An 18283-nucleotide genomic window follows, 5' to 3' on the forward strand; every position below is an offset into this window, starting at 1 on the left:
TGAAGGCCACATGCCTGTGCTGTAGCTTCACTGCCTAGGAAGGAATTGTAATCTATTTCAGAGATAGCTCGCATGAGCAATCTCTGAAGAAGATAGGCAGTCCTCCTGCTGGCCTGTGAGCTGTGACATAACATACATTGGCAGACTGCCAACCTAATGTACATAACCTCACAGGAAGGAGCACAATCAGGCAAGTGGAGGTAAAGTGACCCCCCCCCCCCCCCCCACACACACACACACACACACTGCAGGAGACAGGAGAAGATAAGGGAGGTGAAGATCTGGTAAGTAGACTGATGGGGGGGGGGGGGGGGGGGATTGATAAGTATAGCATTTTTCTTTTTTAGTGACAGAACCCCTTTAAATGAGGACTTCTTGTCTTGTCTGACTCACAGGGCCACAAGAAATAAGGGCTGTAAAGTACCTGGCTCCCACACACTGTCTGCAAACTGTAATGATCACCCACGGCAGTTCCTGGACCACCTGTACAGCAGAGTCAGTATTGCAGCTTCCGGCCACCAGGGGGAGCTCATCACAGCAGACTCGCATAGCAGGGACAGAGCTAGGTCTTACTTTCGGGGGAGGCCTTATATTTAGCACTTCAGCAAAACCTGTACTGTGTCTTATTTTCAGGGGATGTCTTATTTTGGGGAAAACACGGTAGTTCTTTTCTCAGAAACCATAAAGCCAAGGAACTGCGGGAACATCCTCATACATAGTAACATAGTATGTAAGGCCGAATGAAGACAATGTCCATCTAGTCCAGCCTGTCTATCCTGCTGTGTTGATCCAGAGAAAGGCAAAAAACCCAAGGGCCAGAAGCCAATTAGCCCTTTTGGGGAAAAATTCCTTCCCGACTCCCTAATGGCAATCAGATTGTTCCCTGGATCAACCCCTAATAGTTCCTACCTTCCTGTATACCCGGATTGACACCTAACCTAAGATTTATATCCTGTAATATCCTTCTTCTCCAGAAAGACATCAAGTCCCCTTTTAAACTCCTCTATGGATTTTGCCATCACCACTTCCTCCGGTAGAGAGTTCCACAGTCTAACTGCTCTTACAGTAAAGAATCCCCTTCTATGTTGGTGATGAAACCTCAGTTCTGTAGTAAAATCCGTGGACTATTTGAGTCTCTCTTCTATTTTGTTTACACCCAAAACTTGTCTTTTCTTTTCGCCCTTAAACACCAGTATGTAATCCTGTTTCTCTTACGGCCATGACAGTTTAAAGGGATCCTGTCAAGCGCTCTCACACATTAATCCGCCTACACAGTTTAAACACACATGATGTGTTTTTCAAAAGTTATCCGCCCGTGCCAACCATATCTAAAGATTTTATTTTTCTCAAGCCACATGCAAGCATCAGGTGGGAGGGCCAAACCCTCGTTAGAACCCTGCGTCACCCCCCAACATCTCCCTTCTCTCTGCAAGCAATGTGGAGACATTCTTCCTCACAGCTGCGGTCCGCGCCTCATGTGCGTGCCGTGATTGGCGCATGTTCCGTTGGAAGGGATGAATCTGTGCACATCGGGGATAGATGTGCTGCGCATGCAGCGGTCTGTGCTGTTACAGCTCACACACAAGTCACACTTCTATGGCTGCCTAGTCACCAGATTTATCACCAATAGAACATGTATGGCACCATCTGGGACGCCAACTTCGGCAGCTTATGAGTTTTCATGATCCAGCGGCTGTTACAGCAAATGTAGAGCGATATGCTGCAGGATAACATGTAAAACCTGTATGCGCTAATGCCGGCCCGTATCACATCTTGTACCCAAGCAAGAGGGGGTACAACAGGGTACTAGAACCTCCATACCCGCCCGTATCACATCTTGTATCCGATCTAGAGGCAGTACAACAGGGTACTAGAGCCTCTATGCCCGCCTGTATCACATCTTGTATCCAGGCTAGAGGTGGCACAGCAGGGTACTAGAACCTCCATGCCCGTATCATATCTTGTATCCGAGCTAGAGGCGGTACAACGGTACTAGAGCCTCCATGCCTGCCTGTATCACAGCTTGTATCCAGCCTAGAGGAGGTACAACAGAGTTCTAGGGCCTCCATGGCCACCTGTATCGCATCTTGTATCCGAGCTAGAGGTGGTACAACAGGGTACTAGAGCCTTCATGCCTGCCTGTACCACATCTTGTGTCCAAGCTAGAGGTGGTACAACAGGGTACTAGAGCCTCCATGCCCATCCATATCACATCTTGTATCCAAGCTAGAGGTGGTACAACAGGGTACTAGAGCCTTTATGCCCACCCATATCACATCTTGTATCCAAGCTAGAGGCGGTACAACAGGGTACCAGAGCCTCCATGCCCACTCATATTACATCTTGTATCCAAGCTAGATGTGGTACAACAGGGTACTAGAGCCTCCCTACAAGTCTTCAGGTCTCCACAATAAATGATCCCTTTGCTGTGATATTGTAATCAGTTATTTCAATGTTACAATTGAATTTCAGTCAATTCTGACAACTTCTAGGGGAGGGATTCGTTTTGGACAATGAGTGTATATCAGCCAACTGGCCCTTGTGGTAGTGGTTTTTCTATTACAGGTATCTAGACTATTATTCTTAGGGGGTTAATAAAAGAGGAAAGATGATTAGTAGAAAGAAACATAATTAGACATTAGATCTGGACACTGTGTGGGCCGATACATCCTTAAACCAGTCTAAACAGAAGTTCTAGCTTCAGATCTGTCAGACAAGAACTCCAGGCTAAGCTCAAAGTAGAAGGTCACAATAATATAGTTTGACTAGACAGGTAACAGTGTTAGCGCACCGAATGTCTACCTTACATAAGGATGTGAAGTCAGAAAGTTGCCTGTACAAACCTTCCATAGGAGGTAACTATTCACCTGGCCTTACCTAAAGTAACCTCCCAGTTGTAAGACTGCAACTCATGTTCTCCTCATCTTATACTATCATCTGAGCAGTCTTATCTCAGCCCTCCAAACGTATACTTTGCCCAAACCTTACTGAAAGCATACGGTGAGGAAAGAGGCTTCATCTACCGCGTTTCCCTGAAAGTAAGACCCTGTCTCATATTAATTTTTGCCACAAAGGAGGCACTAGGTCTTATTTTCAGGAAATGTCTTATTATACTTAGCTAGCAGACTCAGTCCAGGTCCCTCGCGCTGCTCTCCGGAGCTCCGATGAGCTTCTTGCAATCCTTGGCTGCCCACAGTAGATCACTTTCTGGTTACGGGATTCATAAATTAATCCTGCCTACAGGAAGCGATGGCTGTGATTGGTTCTCGAGCGCTGTACAGCCAATCAATGCAGCGCTTGATAAACCAATCACAGCCATTGCATTGGTTCATCAAGCGCTGCATTGTTTGGCTGCGTAGTACTCAAGAACCAATCAGAGCCATCGCTTCCTGTAGGTGGGATTTTTGAATCCCGTAACCAGGAAGTGGTTTTTGTGGGCACTCCAGGGAGCAGCGGGAGGGACATTACTGAGCTTGCTAGGTAATGGATTCCTTTTCTTTTTGTAATGCAGCTAGGGCTTATTTTCAGGGTACGGCTTATATTTCAAGCCTCCCTGAAAAATCTGAGAATGTCTTATTTTCAGGGATAAGATTACAAGAACAGGTGTATAAAGCCTTTTAGAACTTCAGTGGTCCCGCTTGGTGGTGTTATGAAGAGGAGTTTCAGAGGTGGTAAGCTGCGCATCCAGAGATGGAGCAAGAGATGTATGGCTCTGCCTCATAAGCAACAGCTCTTCCACAGCACAGCCATTGGCTAAGGGTTGGGAGGCTCCATCTGATATCCTGGCTCTTGCTGCCAAGTAAAAAAAAAAAAAAGCTATTTCTCACTCCTGTCATTGGGGGGCACAGCAAAGACCGTGGGCTATAGCTACTGCCACTAGGAGGCGACACTAAGCAAAAAAAAAAAAAGGGTTAGCTCCACCCACTGGCTATATCCCCTTCTGCTGACACCAGGCTAATCAGTTTTTAGCTTAGTGTTTAATGGATGGGCCAGGGCTAATAGTTCAGGAGTTTTTCCAGCTGTTGTCTGGCCGGCCCTCTCAAAAGAAAAGGAGGCACATCCAGAGTCTCTGCGTGTGGCCCGCCAGCTAGAGCCCCCCCATATTTTTTCTGGTGGTCTGCATCCCCTCCCTGTGTGGGGTAGGCAATGTTAGGGGGAAGGCTCTGCTGGAGCCAGGGAGCCGCCCTCTTCAGGAGTCTGATTGGGGACAGAGAGGTGAGTATGTTTACCTCTCCCCCCCCCCCCCCCCCTTATTGTTTTCTGGAAAAGTGGGTCTTTAGGGTGGGTGAGTTTTTTTTTCTTGCCCCTTGGAGATGGTAGCATGGCTCAGTTTTTCCAGCTTTTGGGGGCAGGGGGGGGGGGGGGGGGGTGCTCGCCCCTTTTCCGTTCCGGTGGTACGGCTGGGTATTTTGGGTAGTGGACAGGACTACTGTTCTGCTGAGGCTGCATTCCTTCCACATGGTGGAGAGAGAGAGGTAGAGAGGTAGGTAGGTAGGTAGGTGGGTGGGTGGGTGTGTAACAGGTTCCTGAGCATTCTCTAAACTGCACGAAGAGCAGGAAAAATGATGGTATTCAGCAGAACCTTGTGAAAGGCAGAACCCTTACTCACTGGGGTAACCTCGTGCTATATTTGCACATTGCGACACACTCAAATATGGCATGAGCATGAACCCTATTCTTTTGAATGGAGTCATATACATGAGCAATATCTGCACTGCATGTCCAATCTTTTTGAGTTCCTCGGAACACATCGCCCATTGCTTTCAGTGGCACCGTAAACCACATCGAAAATAATGGAAACACTTTCCGATCCTCCTGGAAGCCGCATCGGAGAATCGCTAGATTACTGAAGTGATGGGAGGCTTTTTTGCCACGCTCTTCCCTGTGTAGGTAACCTTAGCAGCAGAACACCACAACATCCTCTCTGATCTGTGCAGTAGGATGACAGGGTATGAACAGGCAGGCTGGAACAGACTGTTCCCTGTAGTATAGTAGCGAGGACCAACCGGGATGTACAAGCCGCCTCATGTTCATAGCCAGGTCAAGCAACACTGTACTACAGGATAACCTCAGTGGGAGCGCACACCAAAAGCTCCAGGGGCTGCAGTCACAGCTACACTGCTCAGTCTGCATTCACCCAACGTTGCAGTAACGCCATCCTGGTACCCACCGGCAGGCTGTAAAGAAGTCCACAGTGCGCCAGAGAGTCTGCCCACCACAGTTCAGGACCCTCCAATCTAGAAGAGCCTCTTCTGAGTCCGCATCCTGCCACCCACATCAAATTGTGTGTTCTGGGTAGGGTAAATGGGGACCCACAGACCCTTCTGAAAAAGGGGATTTCCAGGACTAACATATAGGATGACTGGTCATCGATAGCTCATTGCGGGGGGTCCATTGCTCAGGATACTCGCTGACTGGTGAGTGAAGTGACCCTGTTGTAGTATTACCACTGATTGTACAAACCTGAATTCCTTAAGTTGATAGAAGCCCCATATCACAAACTTCTGGTCCAGGTGGAACACAGGGAGTATACCATCACCGAAGGATTCTCCTATCACTATATCCCAAGATGTAGAGAAAGGAACTTCCCTTTATAACATCCAGAGAGTGAGGCGCTCAGCATCTGCTGCGGGACACGGAATGAGGAGGATTCCAGGCTTTCCCGATGTTGCAGCATGAACACTTACACGGGACAGGTAACCCTTCATGCCACTGAGTCTAGCACTGAGACCCTGCAGTCCACCACCTTCAGAAATCTGGAGAAATTCATGAAAGAGCAGCAGCTACCTCAGCATTAGAGGAAACTAGGGGGTGAAGGGTGTTCAGAGTCAAGAGATCGGGGAGGTTCTCGGTTCCAGTGCGGATGGGAGGCGGTCGCTCCTGGATGGAAGGGACAGCGAGAGTAAAAAAGTTATGGAATCTCCACAGATGTCTCACCTCCTGTGCATTGTGAGTGTTTGGGATGGATGTGGTTATGTTTGTCAGAGGGTGATGTCTGGGCTGTTGGGGTGGATGGCGCTGTCTGTGACTATGGCAGAGTACAATTTGTGTGTTTGCCAGGACTGTCTGTGGAGGGTAGGTGCAGTATGGGATATGGGTGTCTGAAAGTTGGGGCTTGTCTACAAGCTCTTGGTGGATTAGATTTGCTATTTGATTAGGTCTGTGTAAATACTCCATCTGTGCCAAGAGCTTGCAACTGGAGCCGCGGTGTTGGACTGTTACTGCCATGATGTGGCATTGTCTGCATGTGTCATACGTGTGCTGGCTTTTAGGAGGTGTTTTCTATAGTTTGTGGTCATTAGGGCATAAATATGCTACACAAGACACCCACGCAGTTTAAGGAAAAAAACGTAGCAAACGTAGATCCGCACGTAAAAAAAAAAAAAGCATGTGGTAAAAAATCCACCTAACCACGTCTATCGCCACCCCCATGTTCTATCTTTGGCAGGGGCAGCTTTTTGCCCGCACAGCAGTCTTTTTCTGATCTCTGCTAGTCTGAGCGAGCCCTAAGTGAGCGGTGCCAGCATTGGCTCCTCCCGTACAACAGAGAAACTACATCCCAACACGACAAGTTACATTTATTAGAGAGGAAACATGTAAATTACTACAAATATACAATGTTACTGAGCAAGTGAATATATACAAGATCTCCAGGCGGCGGCAGGTCAGATGAAATATATAGGATGTGACACGATGGAACAAAACCAAGAAAATATATACATAGGACAGCCGAGGAGGTCAGTCGTCTTTATCCAGCTTCTCCAGCGATCCTCTCACAGTCTGCGCTTTAGTCTGGAACAGGTCAATGTGCTGGTTCATCAGTTTGTGCTGAAGTAAAGAAATGGCCGAGAACATTAGATACATTATCCCGAAACAAAGTCCTCCCCCGGACAAACCGAGAAGAGCCCTAGCTTTAGACTGCCAGAAGGCCGCACTGGTAAGACTCGCTCTGTTGTGAATGGAACAGCTCCTTCCCACTATAGGATGTGCAGCTACGGCCTGCAGTGGCAGGATGTATATGAAGAGAGATCGCGGGGCAATATCACTTTATACCCAGCGGCAACAGCTCTGATAAGACACGTGGCTCATTGGCGTGGTTAACCCTAAAGTGACAGCTGCGTCTAAAAGGCTGTCAATTCAGATTGCAGGGACCCGCACAAATCCCTGCATTCTGAATTGACAGCTGCATTTAAAAGGCCGTCACTTTAGGGTTAACCGTGCCAATGAGCCACGTGGCTTATTGAAGGTGTTGCTGCTGGGTATGAAGGGAGATTGCCCCGCGATCTCTCTTCATACATATCCCGCCGCTGCAGGACTTTTACAACGTGGTGTTGGCTTGTGCAAAGAACTAATGTGCATCGCGAGGGCCAGTGCATGCCAACCTCAAACTGAACTACGCACAAATCCTTCCTTCTGTCTAATCCTTCACCCATCTTCCTTCCTCCTACCTTCATGTGGTTATCCAGGATTCGGCTAAGTGCAATCTTCCTGTGTGAGCCACACCCAAGAGGCTTGGGCACAACAAGCGTTGGGCGGCCCACAGTCCGTATGCTGTCCGATTTACACGGAGGCAGCACATTTACACGCATTGGCATGTTCTATTTCTCATCCGTCTAATGGGATATACCATAAGTCCTCACACTGTCCTTCGGTCCGTGTGAAAAACGTCAACGTGCATGTTCTCATAGGCCTAGGATGCCGCCATGTGCTGTCCGTGGATTAACATGGACAGCACTCGGCCCACAATGCGCTAGTCTGCGGGGAGCTTAGAAAGGGGTCTCTATTGTTTCACCTGAAACAGCGCCATGTCTGTCCATGGACCAACTCTGGTGTTGCAGCATCCAACTGAACTGCAATACCAGAGACTGACAGAGGTGGTGCTGTTTCTCTGGAGGCAAAATAAATGAAATCTCAGCTCTTATTGGCTACTTCAAAGCAACTCTTTCAGTTTGGAAGAGACATTTATGGATTGTCACACTTACCATTTTTATCTTCTCCCGCTCCTTATCCAGCTTTAGGAATTCACCGAGCGTCAGCTCTTCAGCCTTCTTCTTCAGAGTAATGAACAGACAACTGGACGAGTGCTTCTTGTGTTCCTCCCTGGAAAGAGCACAGAAGCGGTTATAGAGAGTTCTGCACCACCAAAAGGCTCCGCCCCCTTCAACCAATATGGCTGCCATGATTATGTAGGACCACTCACATGGGGTCGTCGTCCGGCTCCCATCCTTCCAGCTCCTTTAGGCAGAAGAAACACTGTGCGACATCAGGGCTGTTCCCAGTAGGGCAGTGGATGAACCCGGCAGCCGCCATCTGTAAGGAGGAAGACGGGTGAGTAACCAGAGGCGATCTACAGCTCTGCATCCAGGAGCCGCCGGTATATACAGGCTCCGGCGCAGTCCGCATTATCAGGTCTATAAGGCCATAGACAGACACACACAGAGGGAAACTAAAGGGGTGGGGTTTTTTGGAAAGATCAGTTAAGCTGCATTCACACAAGAAAAAAAAATGTGCAATTGTGTTGGACAAAAATAAAAAAAATTTAAAATTATGCAGCATGTTATATAGAATATAGGAAACTCATTAGTATAATTAGTAAAGATGAGCGAGCGTACTCGGATAAGCACTACTCGCTCGAGTAATGTGCTTTATCCGAGTATCGCTGTGCTCGGGTCTGAAGATTCGGGTGCCGCTGCGGCTGACAGGTGAGTCGCAGCGGGGAGCAGGGGAGAGCGGGCGGGAGAGAGGGAGAGAAAGATCTCCCCTCCGTTCCTCCCCGCTCTCCCCGGCACCCGAATCTTCAGGGACGAGCACAACGATACTCGGATAAAGCCAATTACTCGAGCGAGTAGTGCTTTTCCGAGTACGCTCGCTCATCCCTAATAATTAGTCATTTTAATGTATGGGATTTTTTTTTTTTTTTTAACATACACAAGAAGTACAGTAAGAACGCAGTTGCGCACGCCAATCCGCAGCACTCCATGCACTAAATGCATATGCTGGTGTGAATCTGGCCTTATATGGATCCATGTAAACCAGAACCATTATCCGCGGTCACATCTGTTGTAGCGAACAATTTTATTTAAGTTTTCTTCTGAGCGCGAAAAAAAACCCCAAACAAAACGGATCCAATAAAAGACACGGATCCAAAACAGGCGGCTTCCCATCGTTAGAGGGGTTGTCCAGCCGTGACAAGTGCAGGTCAGCACTTCTGTATGGCCATTACAAGGCACTTTGTCCGTCCGGCGTCCGCATTATATTACAAACGGAGGGTTCTAGAAGCCCCACTGAAGTCAACGGGAAACTAAATCGAAACGCATTTCTGGCCCTATGATGGAACAAAAGACCGGACGGAGAAACATGGATGTGACAGGGCCTACCTGTGTCTGGGCACGATGTCCTAACAGGGATGTGACAGGGCCTACCTGTGTCTGGGCACGATATCCTAACAGGGATGTGACAGGGCCTACCTGTGCCTGGGCACGATGTCCTAACAGGGATGTGACAGGGCCTACCTGTGCCTGGGCACGATGTCCTAACAGGGATGTGACAGGGCCTACCTGTGCCTGGGCACGATGTCCTAACAGGGATGTGACAGGGCCTACCTGTGCCTGGGCACGATGTCCTAACAGGGATGTGACAGGGCCTACCTGTGCCTGGGCACGATGTCCTAACAGGGATGTGACAGGGCCTACCTGTGCCTGGGCACGATGTCCTAACATGGATGTGACAGGGCCTACCTGTGCCTGGGCACGATGTCCTAACATGGATGTGACAGGGCCTACCTGTGCCTGGGCACGATGTCCTAACATGGATGTGACAGGGCCTACCTGTGCCTGGGCACGATGTCCTAACATGGATGTGACAGGGCCTACCTGTGCCTGGGCACGATGTCCTAACATGGATGTGACAGGGCCTACCTGTGCCTGGGCACGATGTCCTAACATGGATGTGACAGGGCCTACCTGTGCCTGGGCACGATGTCCTAACATGGATGTGACAGGGCCTACCTGTGCCTGGGCACGATGTCCTAACATGGATGTGACAGGGCCTACCTGTGCCTGGGCACGATGTCCTAACATGGATGTGACAGGGCCTACCTGTGCCTGGGCACGATGTCCTAACATGGATGTGACAGGGCCTACCTGTGCCTGGGCACGATGTCCTAACATGGATGTGACAGGGCCTACCTGTGCCTGGGCACGATGTCCTAACATGGATGTGACAGGGCCTACCTGTGCCTGGGCACGATGTCCTAACATGGATGTGACAGGGCCTACCTGTGCCTGGGCACGATGTCCTAACATGGATGTGACAGGGCCTACCTGTGCCTGGGCACGATGTCCTAACATGGATGTGACAGGGCCTACCTGTGCCTGGGCACGATGTCCTAACAGGGATGTGACAGGGCCTACCTGTGCCTGGGCACGATGTCCTAACAGGGATGTGACAGGGCCTACCTGTGCCTGGGCACGATGTCCTAACAGGGATGTGACAGGGCCTACCTGTGCCTGGGCACGATGTCCTAACATGGATGTGACAGGGCCTACCTGTGTCTGGGCACGATGTCCTAACATGGATGTGACAGAGCCTACCTGTGTCTAGGCACGATGTCCTAACATGGATGTGACAGGGCCTACCTGTGCCTGGGCACAATGTCCTAACATGGATGTGACAGAGCCTACCTGTGCCTGGGCACGATGTCCTAACATGGATGTGACAGAGCCTACCTGTGCCTGGGCACGATGTCCTAACATGGATGTGACAGAGCCTACCTGTGTCTGGGCACGATGTCCTAACATGGATGTGACAGAGCCTACCTGTGTCTGGGCACGATGTCCTAACATGGATGTGACAGAGCCTACCTGTGTCTGGGCATGATGTCCTGCCGCTCCCAACATCCCAGGAACACTGATCCTGCCTGCCCGACGGTGCTGCCCAGTAAACTAGGTCTCCCTCACACATGGCTGAAAACGCTGCCCATTCATTTCAATGGGAGACTCAGCTGAAAATGCCCAAAGATAGAACATGCAGCGTTTTCAGCCTTGTGTGAGCGGCCCCATTGAAATAAATGGGAGCGTTATACAGCGTTTAGCACAGGGCTGAAAACGCTGCTGAAAGCGCCCTGTGTGAGGGAGCCCTAAGGGGGCACAACTATAGGTACCCGAGGACACTCAACGTGCTATAGAGAAACCACATAGCCAAGTACGGGCCCATGCAATATATCTATATAGCACATTACTATAAGCCAGCGCATCACTCACAAATGTGCATTTCAGCCCCTAATATAACAGAGCAAGAGAATAGGACTAAAGACTGGCAGTGGAGAAGGCACAGCACCCCCGGGCATAGCGGGTAGGAAGTGACCGGAGGGGCGGAACACTTTTATTTAATAAAGTATGTGATCAGCTTATGAAGACGCGTTTCGGGGATAATCCCTTCATCAGTTCGGCTGGTGTTTAAAACATACAAGCAATTGGTGGGTGTTACAAAGGGTTAATGGTGAGATCCTGCTTGCCTGTGCGGCGAGGGTCAGACAGGGCAGGAGAAGGTCAGCGAGAGCCGTGTCTGCAGTTACAAGCATCGGCCACTACACAGTGGTTGGCGTGGAGGCTTCCCCTCTGACCCCTCTGTATTTGTGGCGCTGACGGCATGTGCCCACTCAGCTGATCGGTCGGGGTCCCGAGCGATGGACCCCAACCAATTAACTATTGATGACTTATCCTGATAACAGGTCATTAATATTATTTTACTGGAAAACACCCTTTAAGGCCTCTCTCACATCTGCGCTTGGGATTCCGCTTTCTTGCTCTGTTCAGAGAAGGGGGAAATCCCCGCGGCTGAGCGCTTCCGTCTCCGTACAGAACCCAACAGCACCAGGTGGACCCTATTGACCATGATGGGAGGAGGTTCATACGCAGATGTGAAGCCGGCCTTGGCGTGTACCATTCACCGGGCAATGGAGTCACATTCATGGACAACCAGCTAGCTCTTCCTCTATGGGATGGTGAACAGAGAGAAGTCCTAGATATGGCGGCCTGGTGCGCCGCTGGTTGTGCTCTATGGGAGACCTCAGGCATTATCACACAGGGGCACCTTTACTGGGTGAAGAATAAAGCTGTCCGTGAGGCTGCGCTGCGTAAGGGATCCTCTGTCGTTGCTGAGCACACATGTGAAGGAGGCCAATGACAGACCCTGACGATCACCTATTAATGAGCGATCCCGAGGAAAGGTCAGCAGCAGCAGATCACTAGAAACCTCTAACAGTTTCCGAACTTTCCGAAGTCCAAAATGGAGATGGCGACATAAGAACAACCACCTATCCTCTCCGGAGCGCAGCACCCCCATTCTCCAGAGGTATTAGGGTATCTTGACGCCACCAGGAATTCAAGATTGACAGGGGAGGGGGGGGGGGGGGGGGGGGGGGGGGGGGGGTCACGCCCCCTGAACACGATTGGCTGCACAGCAGCCTACCACATAGGTCCTGAAAGGGCACTGCAAATTAGCAGAAGATATATGCTGCGGGGCCTCGTACAAACGCAGAGCTCCCACGGTGTTCCTCGCCAGCAAGGCACAAGGTGCAACCAGCATTGAGGAAAAAGCATCCTGCACCCCATATTGCTGCACCGGCAGCGCTTCACAACAGCCGCCACTGACCGCCACTTCTACATACCGGCACATGCAGTGAGCTGACAGACCCAAGGGGAGTTACAGTGCTATACGGCGGCCGGCCACAGCAGGAACACACAGCGCGGGACTCCCCACCCCACCCCACCAAGCTGATGCGGCTTTACCGCTGACGGACCTTAACTGCACAGAGCACCAAGTGTCAGTGTGGGGGAGCGGGACGCAACAGTCCGAGCGACGCGGAGAACAACCTTCAGGGTGCCATGTGTCACTAGGAGAGCGGCGTCCACGGTGAAGACAGTCCTGGTGGAAGAGCACACCTGCAGCTGTGAGCGAGGCGGGGGAACGGCCGACGCGAAGCGGGAGGCCGGCATCTGTGAGCGGGGGGCCTTAGGATGAGGGTGATTCTTCTCTTTAGGCTTATATTATTACATAGCTAATAACGTAAGCCTTAAAACACTGTTGCACATCACGCACACCTCTATCCACAATGCCCTAGTAGGACCTGTGAGCCTTGACCCCATCGGGAGCTGCGCTGTGAGAGGGGCGTTCCCCCTGTTTAACCCCTAGCTTCCGGTGGTGTCAAGATACACTAATACCTTCTCCAGAAAAGAGGTTTCTACTTCGGGAACTTCCATGTATCAGCAGTGGATGCCATAAACATCTGATGCCTCTCGGGGGCAGTCTACACCAAAGATCACCATCTGAACGGGGGAGTGCTGTCAGTCGGCCGGCAGCTGGTTTACGCAGCAGATACATTATTGGCGCGGTCATACGGGAATCCTGCAGAACAGATCACATTGGCTGCAGAAGTGATGTACGGACAGCGGAGATCTGCCGCTAAACACCAGCAGATTGGCGCAGCGCTCTGTGCACACAATATGTAGGGCATAGAACCCGCGGGGGGGGGGGGGGGGGGGGGCGGGCACAGGAGGGTTATTTTATTAAAAAAAAAAAAAAAAAAAAAAAAAAAAATTAAATCCCCCGCATATCCTATTTTGGCGCACAATGCACACCGACAGGCCGGCGCACGCTTACAGGAAATCTGCCTACATGCACAAAAACCTGCAGCCGCAGTCATCTCCAGCGGCGTATTTACGCTTCCACCCGCTATGACGGCCGGTTCACACGGGGGCAGATTCCGCAGCCGACACCATGTAACCCGTGGCTGAACTGCCCCTCTACTATGAGGAAGCCCCGCTGTATGGGGTGCAGAGCCGCAGCCAACCGCCATGTGAACAGAGCCGAGACTACAGCTATATATACAGGAGCTCAGGACGCGGCGCGCATGGATCCATACACACACAGACGAGTGCGACGGGATCCTTCCGCTCACCCGCTCCGGTGTACAGGCGCAGCCCTCGGTGAACGGCCAGTTACTGAAGGTCCGGACGCGGGTGTCGTGCAGGTAGAGGCGCCACTCCTCCGGTAACGGGGTCTCCCCGGCCGCCGGCAGCACGAGCGGACTGCAGCTCACCATGGCGACTGATTTGAAACTAGCGCTGTGCTGACGTCACACCACAAAGCATCACGGGAAAATGAAGTGCCGCGCGTAATGACGTCTCCGAAGAACCACCTCCGTAGCCCCCAGAATGCACTGCGACGTCGTCTTCAACAATGTTTATTTACGACGTGCGCCGGAAACCGCTCGCCTGCGGATCTCAGCTTTAAACCGGGCTGTCCTGTAATGTCCTTCCTATGACCCGAGCAGCAGAACCGATGCCCTGTACAACCGAGGGGGCCAGCCTCCACCCCTCAGCAGTGCTGGTGCCAGCAGGGGGCCAGCCTCCACCCCTCAGCAGTGCTGGTGCCAGCAGGGGGCCAGCCTCCACCCCTCAGCAGTGCTGGTGCCAGCAGGGGGCCAGCCTCCACCCCTCCGCAGTGCTGGTGCCAGCAGGGGGCCAGCCTCCACCCCTCCGCAGTGCTGGTGCCAGCAGGGGGCCAGCCTCCACCCCTCCGCAGTGCTGGTGCCAGCAGGGGGCCAGCCTCCACCCCTCCGCAGTGCTGGTGCCAGCAGGGGGCCAGCCTCCACCCCTCGGCAGTGCTGGTGCCAGCAGGGGGCCAGCCTCCACCCCTCGGCAGTGCTGGTGCCAGCAGGGGGCCAGCCTCCACCCCTCGGCAGTGCTGGTGCCAGCAGGGGGCCAGCCTCCACCCCTCGGCAGTGCTGGTGCCAGCAGGGGGCCAGCCTCCACCCCTCGGCAGTGCTGGTGCCAGCAGGGGGCCAGCCTCCACCCCTCGGCAGTGCTGGTGCCAGCAGGGGGCCAGCCTCCACCCCTCGGCAGTGCTGGTGCCAGCAGGGGGCCAGCCTCCACCCCTCGGCAGTGCTGGTGCCAGCAGGGGGCCAGCCTCCACCCCTCGGCAGTGCTGGTGCCAGCAGGGGGCCAGCCTCCACCCCTCGGCAGTGCTGGTGCCAGCAGGGGGCCAGCCTCCACCCCTCGGCAGTGCTGGTGCCAGCAGGGGGCCAGCCTCCACCCCTCGGCAGTGCTGGTGCCAGCAGGGGGCCAGCCTCCACCCCTCGGCAGTGCTGGTGCCAGCAGGGGGCCAGCCTCCACCCCTCGGCAGTGCTGGTGCCAGCAGGGGGCCAGCCTCCACCCCGCGGCATTGCTGGTGCCAGCAGGGGGCAGCCTCCACCCCAGAGCAGTACTGGTGCCAGCAGGGGGCAGCCTCCACCCCACGCATATTAACCCCTTAACGACCGGGCCATAGTGTTTTTACGTCCTCCCGAAGTGGGCTTTATTCTCTGAGGACGTAAAAACATGCGTCCTACAGAGAATAAAGCCCCTCGGGCTCTGGATGTGACAGCTTCATGCTGTCGGTGCCCGCAGGTAGCCGACAGCATGGAGCTGTCATCCCGGGCTGCAGGGACCCACCCCCCCCCACCCCCCGGCAATGCGATCGGCGCTATCCAATTGATAGCGCCGATCGCATAAAAGTTTAAAAACGTGCAAAAAAAGTTCAAGATTCAGCTGCCCTGATGGATCAGATCCATCAGGGCAGCTGAAATTACTCACCCGGGTCCGCCGCACTGCTCCCCGCTCTCCCGCTGCTCCGGGCCCTGAAGCCGGTCTTCTGCGTATGCGCGCCAGGCGGCATTACGTCAGCCGCATGCACAGAAGGCCCGGAGCCGCGGGAGATTTAAAATCTCCTGGCTCCTGTAGGTAGCCGGGAGGCAGGAGATGTCAGCGGGGACCGCGATCGCCGTTATACAATGCATAACGGCGATCGCGGAAAAGTGCAAAAAAGTTTTTAAAAAAGTAAAGTTTCACCTCCCCTCATGGATCGGATCCATGAGGGGAGGTGAAAATACTCACCTCAGGTCCGCCAATGTCCCCGGTGTTCCGGGACCCAAAGTCTCCCTCTGCGATTATTGCCATCGGGCGCGTGCACAGAGGGGCTCGAGCCCCGGGAAATTCAAAATCCCTCTGCTCCTGGCTGCCATGTGTAGCCAGGAGCAGAGGGATGTCACCCAGCATGTGATCACTGTTATCCAATGGATGACAGTGATCATGTAAAGTAAAAAAAAGTGTAAAAAAATAAAAAAAAAAAAGTTTTAAAAAGTTAAAAAAGCGTACGTTTCATCTCCCCTCACGGATTATATCCGTGAGGGAGCATGAAAGTACGTACATAAGGCTCCCGGATTTATCCGCGGACCTTACTCCAGCTTCTGCGCATACGCGCGTTGCCAAAATGGCGGACGCATGCGCAAAAGCTGTGGATTGCCAGGAGCGCCTGGAGCAGTGACAGGTGGCCTTGTTGAGCGGTTGCCGGTCACGTAATAAAAAAGTAGCGCTCTTACATAGGTCGGTCTCACATGACCGGATAGGAATTACGGATTCCGCATGCATCTGATCCGCGCTAATATGCAGATCAATCGCATTGGATTACACGATTTCATCCACATTAGCGGGTCGGAATTGTGTAATCCACTCGCTGAAAAGAGAACGCAGCAGGTTCTATTTTACCGCGGATATCCGCAGCATAGAGCCCATTGTGCTCCGTGGTCGCGGATATACCCGCTGCCCATACGCAACTACGTTGTGTACCAGCTGCGGGTACCCGCGTCATCGCTAAGCGACGGTGCGGGAAATACAAACAACAAAAAAGGTGTACTGCGCATGACCGCCCGTGTAAGTAGGCAGTTATGCGCAGTACATTACACGGCCGTACGCAGGGTCACAGCCGGGCTCACAGATGGGATCCACTGTGGGCCTCCGCAAGCGGATTCCACATCCGGCCGTGTGAGCCCGGCGTTATTCAGAGCGCTACCTGTATTACGTATTTTACAAGAAGCCCCGGGAACGCTCGCCTTCATGCAGTTCCAGGAGCAGCTTGTTGAGCGCCTTCTGTGTGAGACCGCCGCACCTCCGCAAGCTTACGGAGACTCACGGAGAGCCACTTTTTACACCCCATACGCCACTGAGGTCAAGAAATGACCCCCAAAAAGCATGAGAGGAGGGGGGATACCCGGTTTTATTGCCCCATGTACCTATTCCAACCAGCCTCCGTAATTACCCCTGTCTTCGGAAATACCACACAGTTCACATTATTACTTTTATCTAAGATTTGCGAACACCGAAAAGGGCGCGGAGTGTGTGTGTGGGGGAGGGGCGGGGGGATTTTTAGGGAGTCAATTTTTATTCCGTACAAATAACAATGGGGCTTGGAATGTATTCAGTTGTGCCCTGAAATCCAACGGGTGTCACTCCTTTATAGGCCTAGCCATGTGTCCTGTAAGTAAATTAGGGCCATAATGGGTATGTTTCTGAACTCGGGACAAACTGGGGTATCCATTTGGGGGTGAATGTCTTCATTCCTATGTACGCTGTACAAAAAAACAGTTTTTAAATTGACAAAATTGCCAAAAAAATTGTAAATCGTAACTTTTTCCTTCTGCTTTGCTTAGATTCATTCAAATACTGTGGGGTCAAAATACGCAGTACACCCCTAGATGAATTCGTTAAGGGGTCTAGTTTTCAAAATGGGGTCATTTGAGGGGGTTCTTTATAGTTTTGGCTGCTCAATGGCTCTATAAGTGGGCAATGGGGCCTGAAATTTATTCAGTTGTACCCTGAAATCCAACTGGTGTTCCTTTCATTGTAGGCCTAGCCATGTGTCCTGTAAGTCTATTAGGGCCACAATGGGTATGTTTCTGAACACGGGACAAACAGGGGGATCCATTTTGGGGTGAAAGTCGTCATTTATATGTGTGCTGTACAAAAAAAGCTGTTTTTAAATTGACGCAATAGCCCAAAAAATGAAAATCGTAATTTTTTCTTACTGCTTTGCTTAGATCTATTCAAAAATTGTAGGGTTAAAATACACAGTACACCGCTAGATAAATTCGTTAAGGGGTCTAGTTTTCAAAATGTGGTTATTTGTGGGGGTTCTCTATGGTTTTGGGCGCTCAAGAACTCTACAAGTGGGCAATGGGGCCTAAAAGGACTTCAAGCAAAATCTATTTTCTGAAAGCCACTGATTACTCTTTTCATTTTGGGCCCCGTTGTGCATGTGGACATAAGATTAGGGCCACAATGGGTATATTTCTGAAAACAGCACAAACAGGGGTATCCATTTTGGGGTGCAAGCCTTCCTTCAAATGTGTGCTGTACAAAAAAAGCTGTTTTTAAAATGACAGAATTGCCAAAAAAACAAAAATTCT

At 51.7% G+C, this 18283-nt stretch overlaps 1 protein-coding gene across 1 annotated transcript; it reads right to left on the reverse strand.

The window, feature by feature from the left end:
- Window positions 1-6557: 6557 nt before the first annotated feature.
- On the reverse strand, window positions 6558-14169 carry BIRC5 (baculoviral IAP repeat containing 5). Its single transcript, XM_066586768.1, has 4 exons — window positions 13961-14169; window positions 8201-8310; window positions 7983-8100; window positions 6558-6828 (listed from the first exon to the last, which is right to left on the reverse strand). The coding sequence occupies exons 1-4, from the start codon at window positions 14102-14104 to the stop codon at window positions 6739-6741; spliced, it is 462 nt and encodes a 153-aa protein (XP_066442865.1). The 5' UTR covers window positions 14105-14169; the 3' UTR covers window positions 6558-6738.
- Window positions 14170-18283: the final 4114 nt, after the last annotated feature.

This window comes from Eleutherodactylus coqui, chromosome 13 (assembly GCF_035609145.1).
Source record: "Eleutherodactylus coqui strain aEleCoq1 chromosome 13, aEleCoq1.hap1, whole genome shotgun sequence".
Classification (NCBI taxonomy): domain Eukaryota; kingdom Metazoa; phylum Chordata; class Amphibia; order Anura; family Eleutherodactylidae; genus Eleutherodactylus; species Eleutherodactylus coqui.

Coding starts and splice junctions, on each gene's coding strand:
- BIRC5 (XM_066586768.1), bottom strand. CDS start 14,104: ATGGTGAGCTGCAGTCCGCTCGTGCTGCCGGCGGCCGGGGAGACCCCG. Junction 8,101..8,200: donor GAGCCGGACGACGACCCCAT/GTGAGTGGTCCT, acceptor TGCTCTTTCCAG/GGAGGAACACAAGAAGCACT. Junction 6,829..7,982: donor AGCGGGAGAAGATAAAAATG/GTAAGTGTGACA, acceptor TCTTTACTTCAG/CACAAACTGATGAACCAGCA.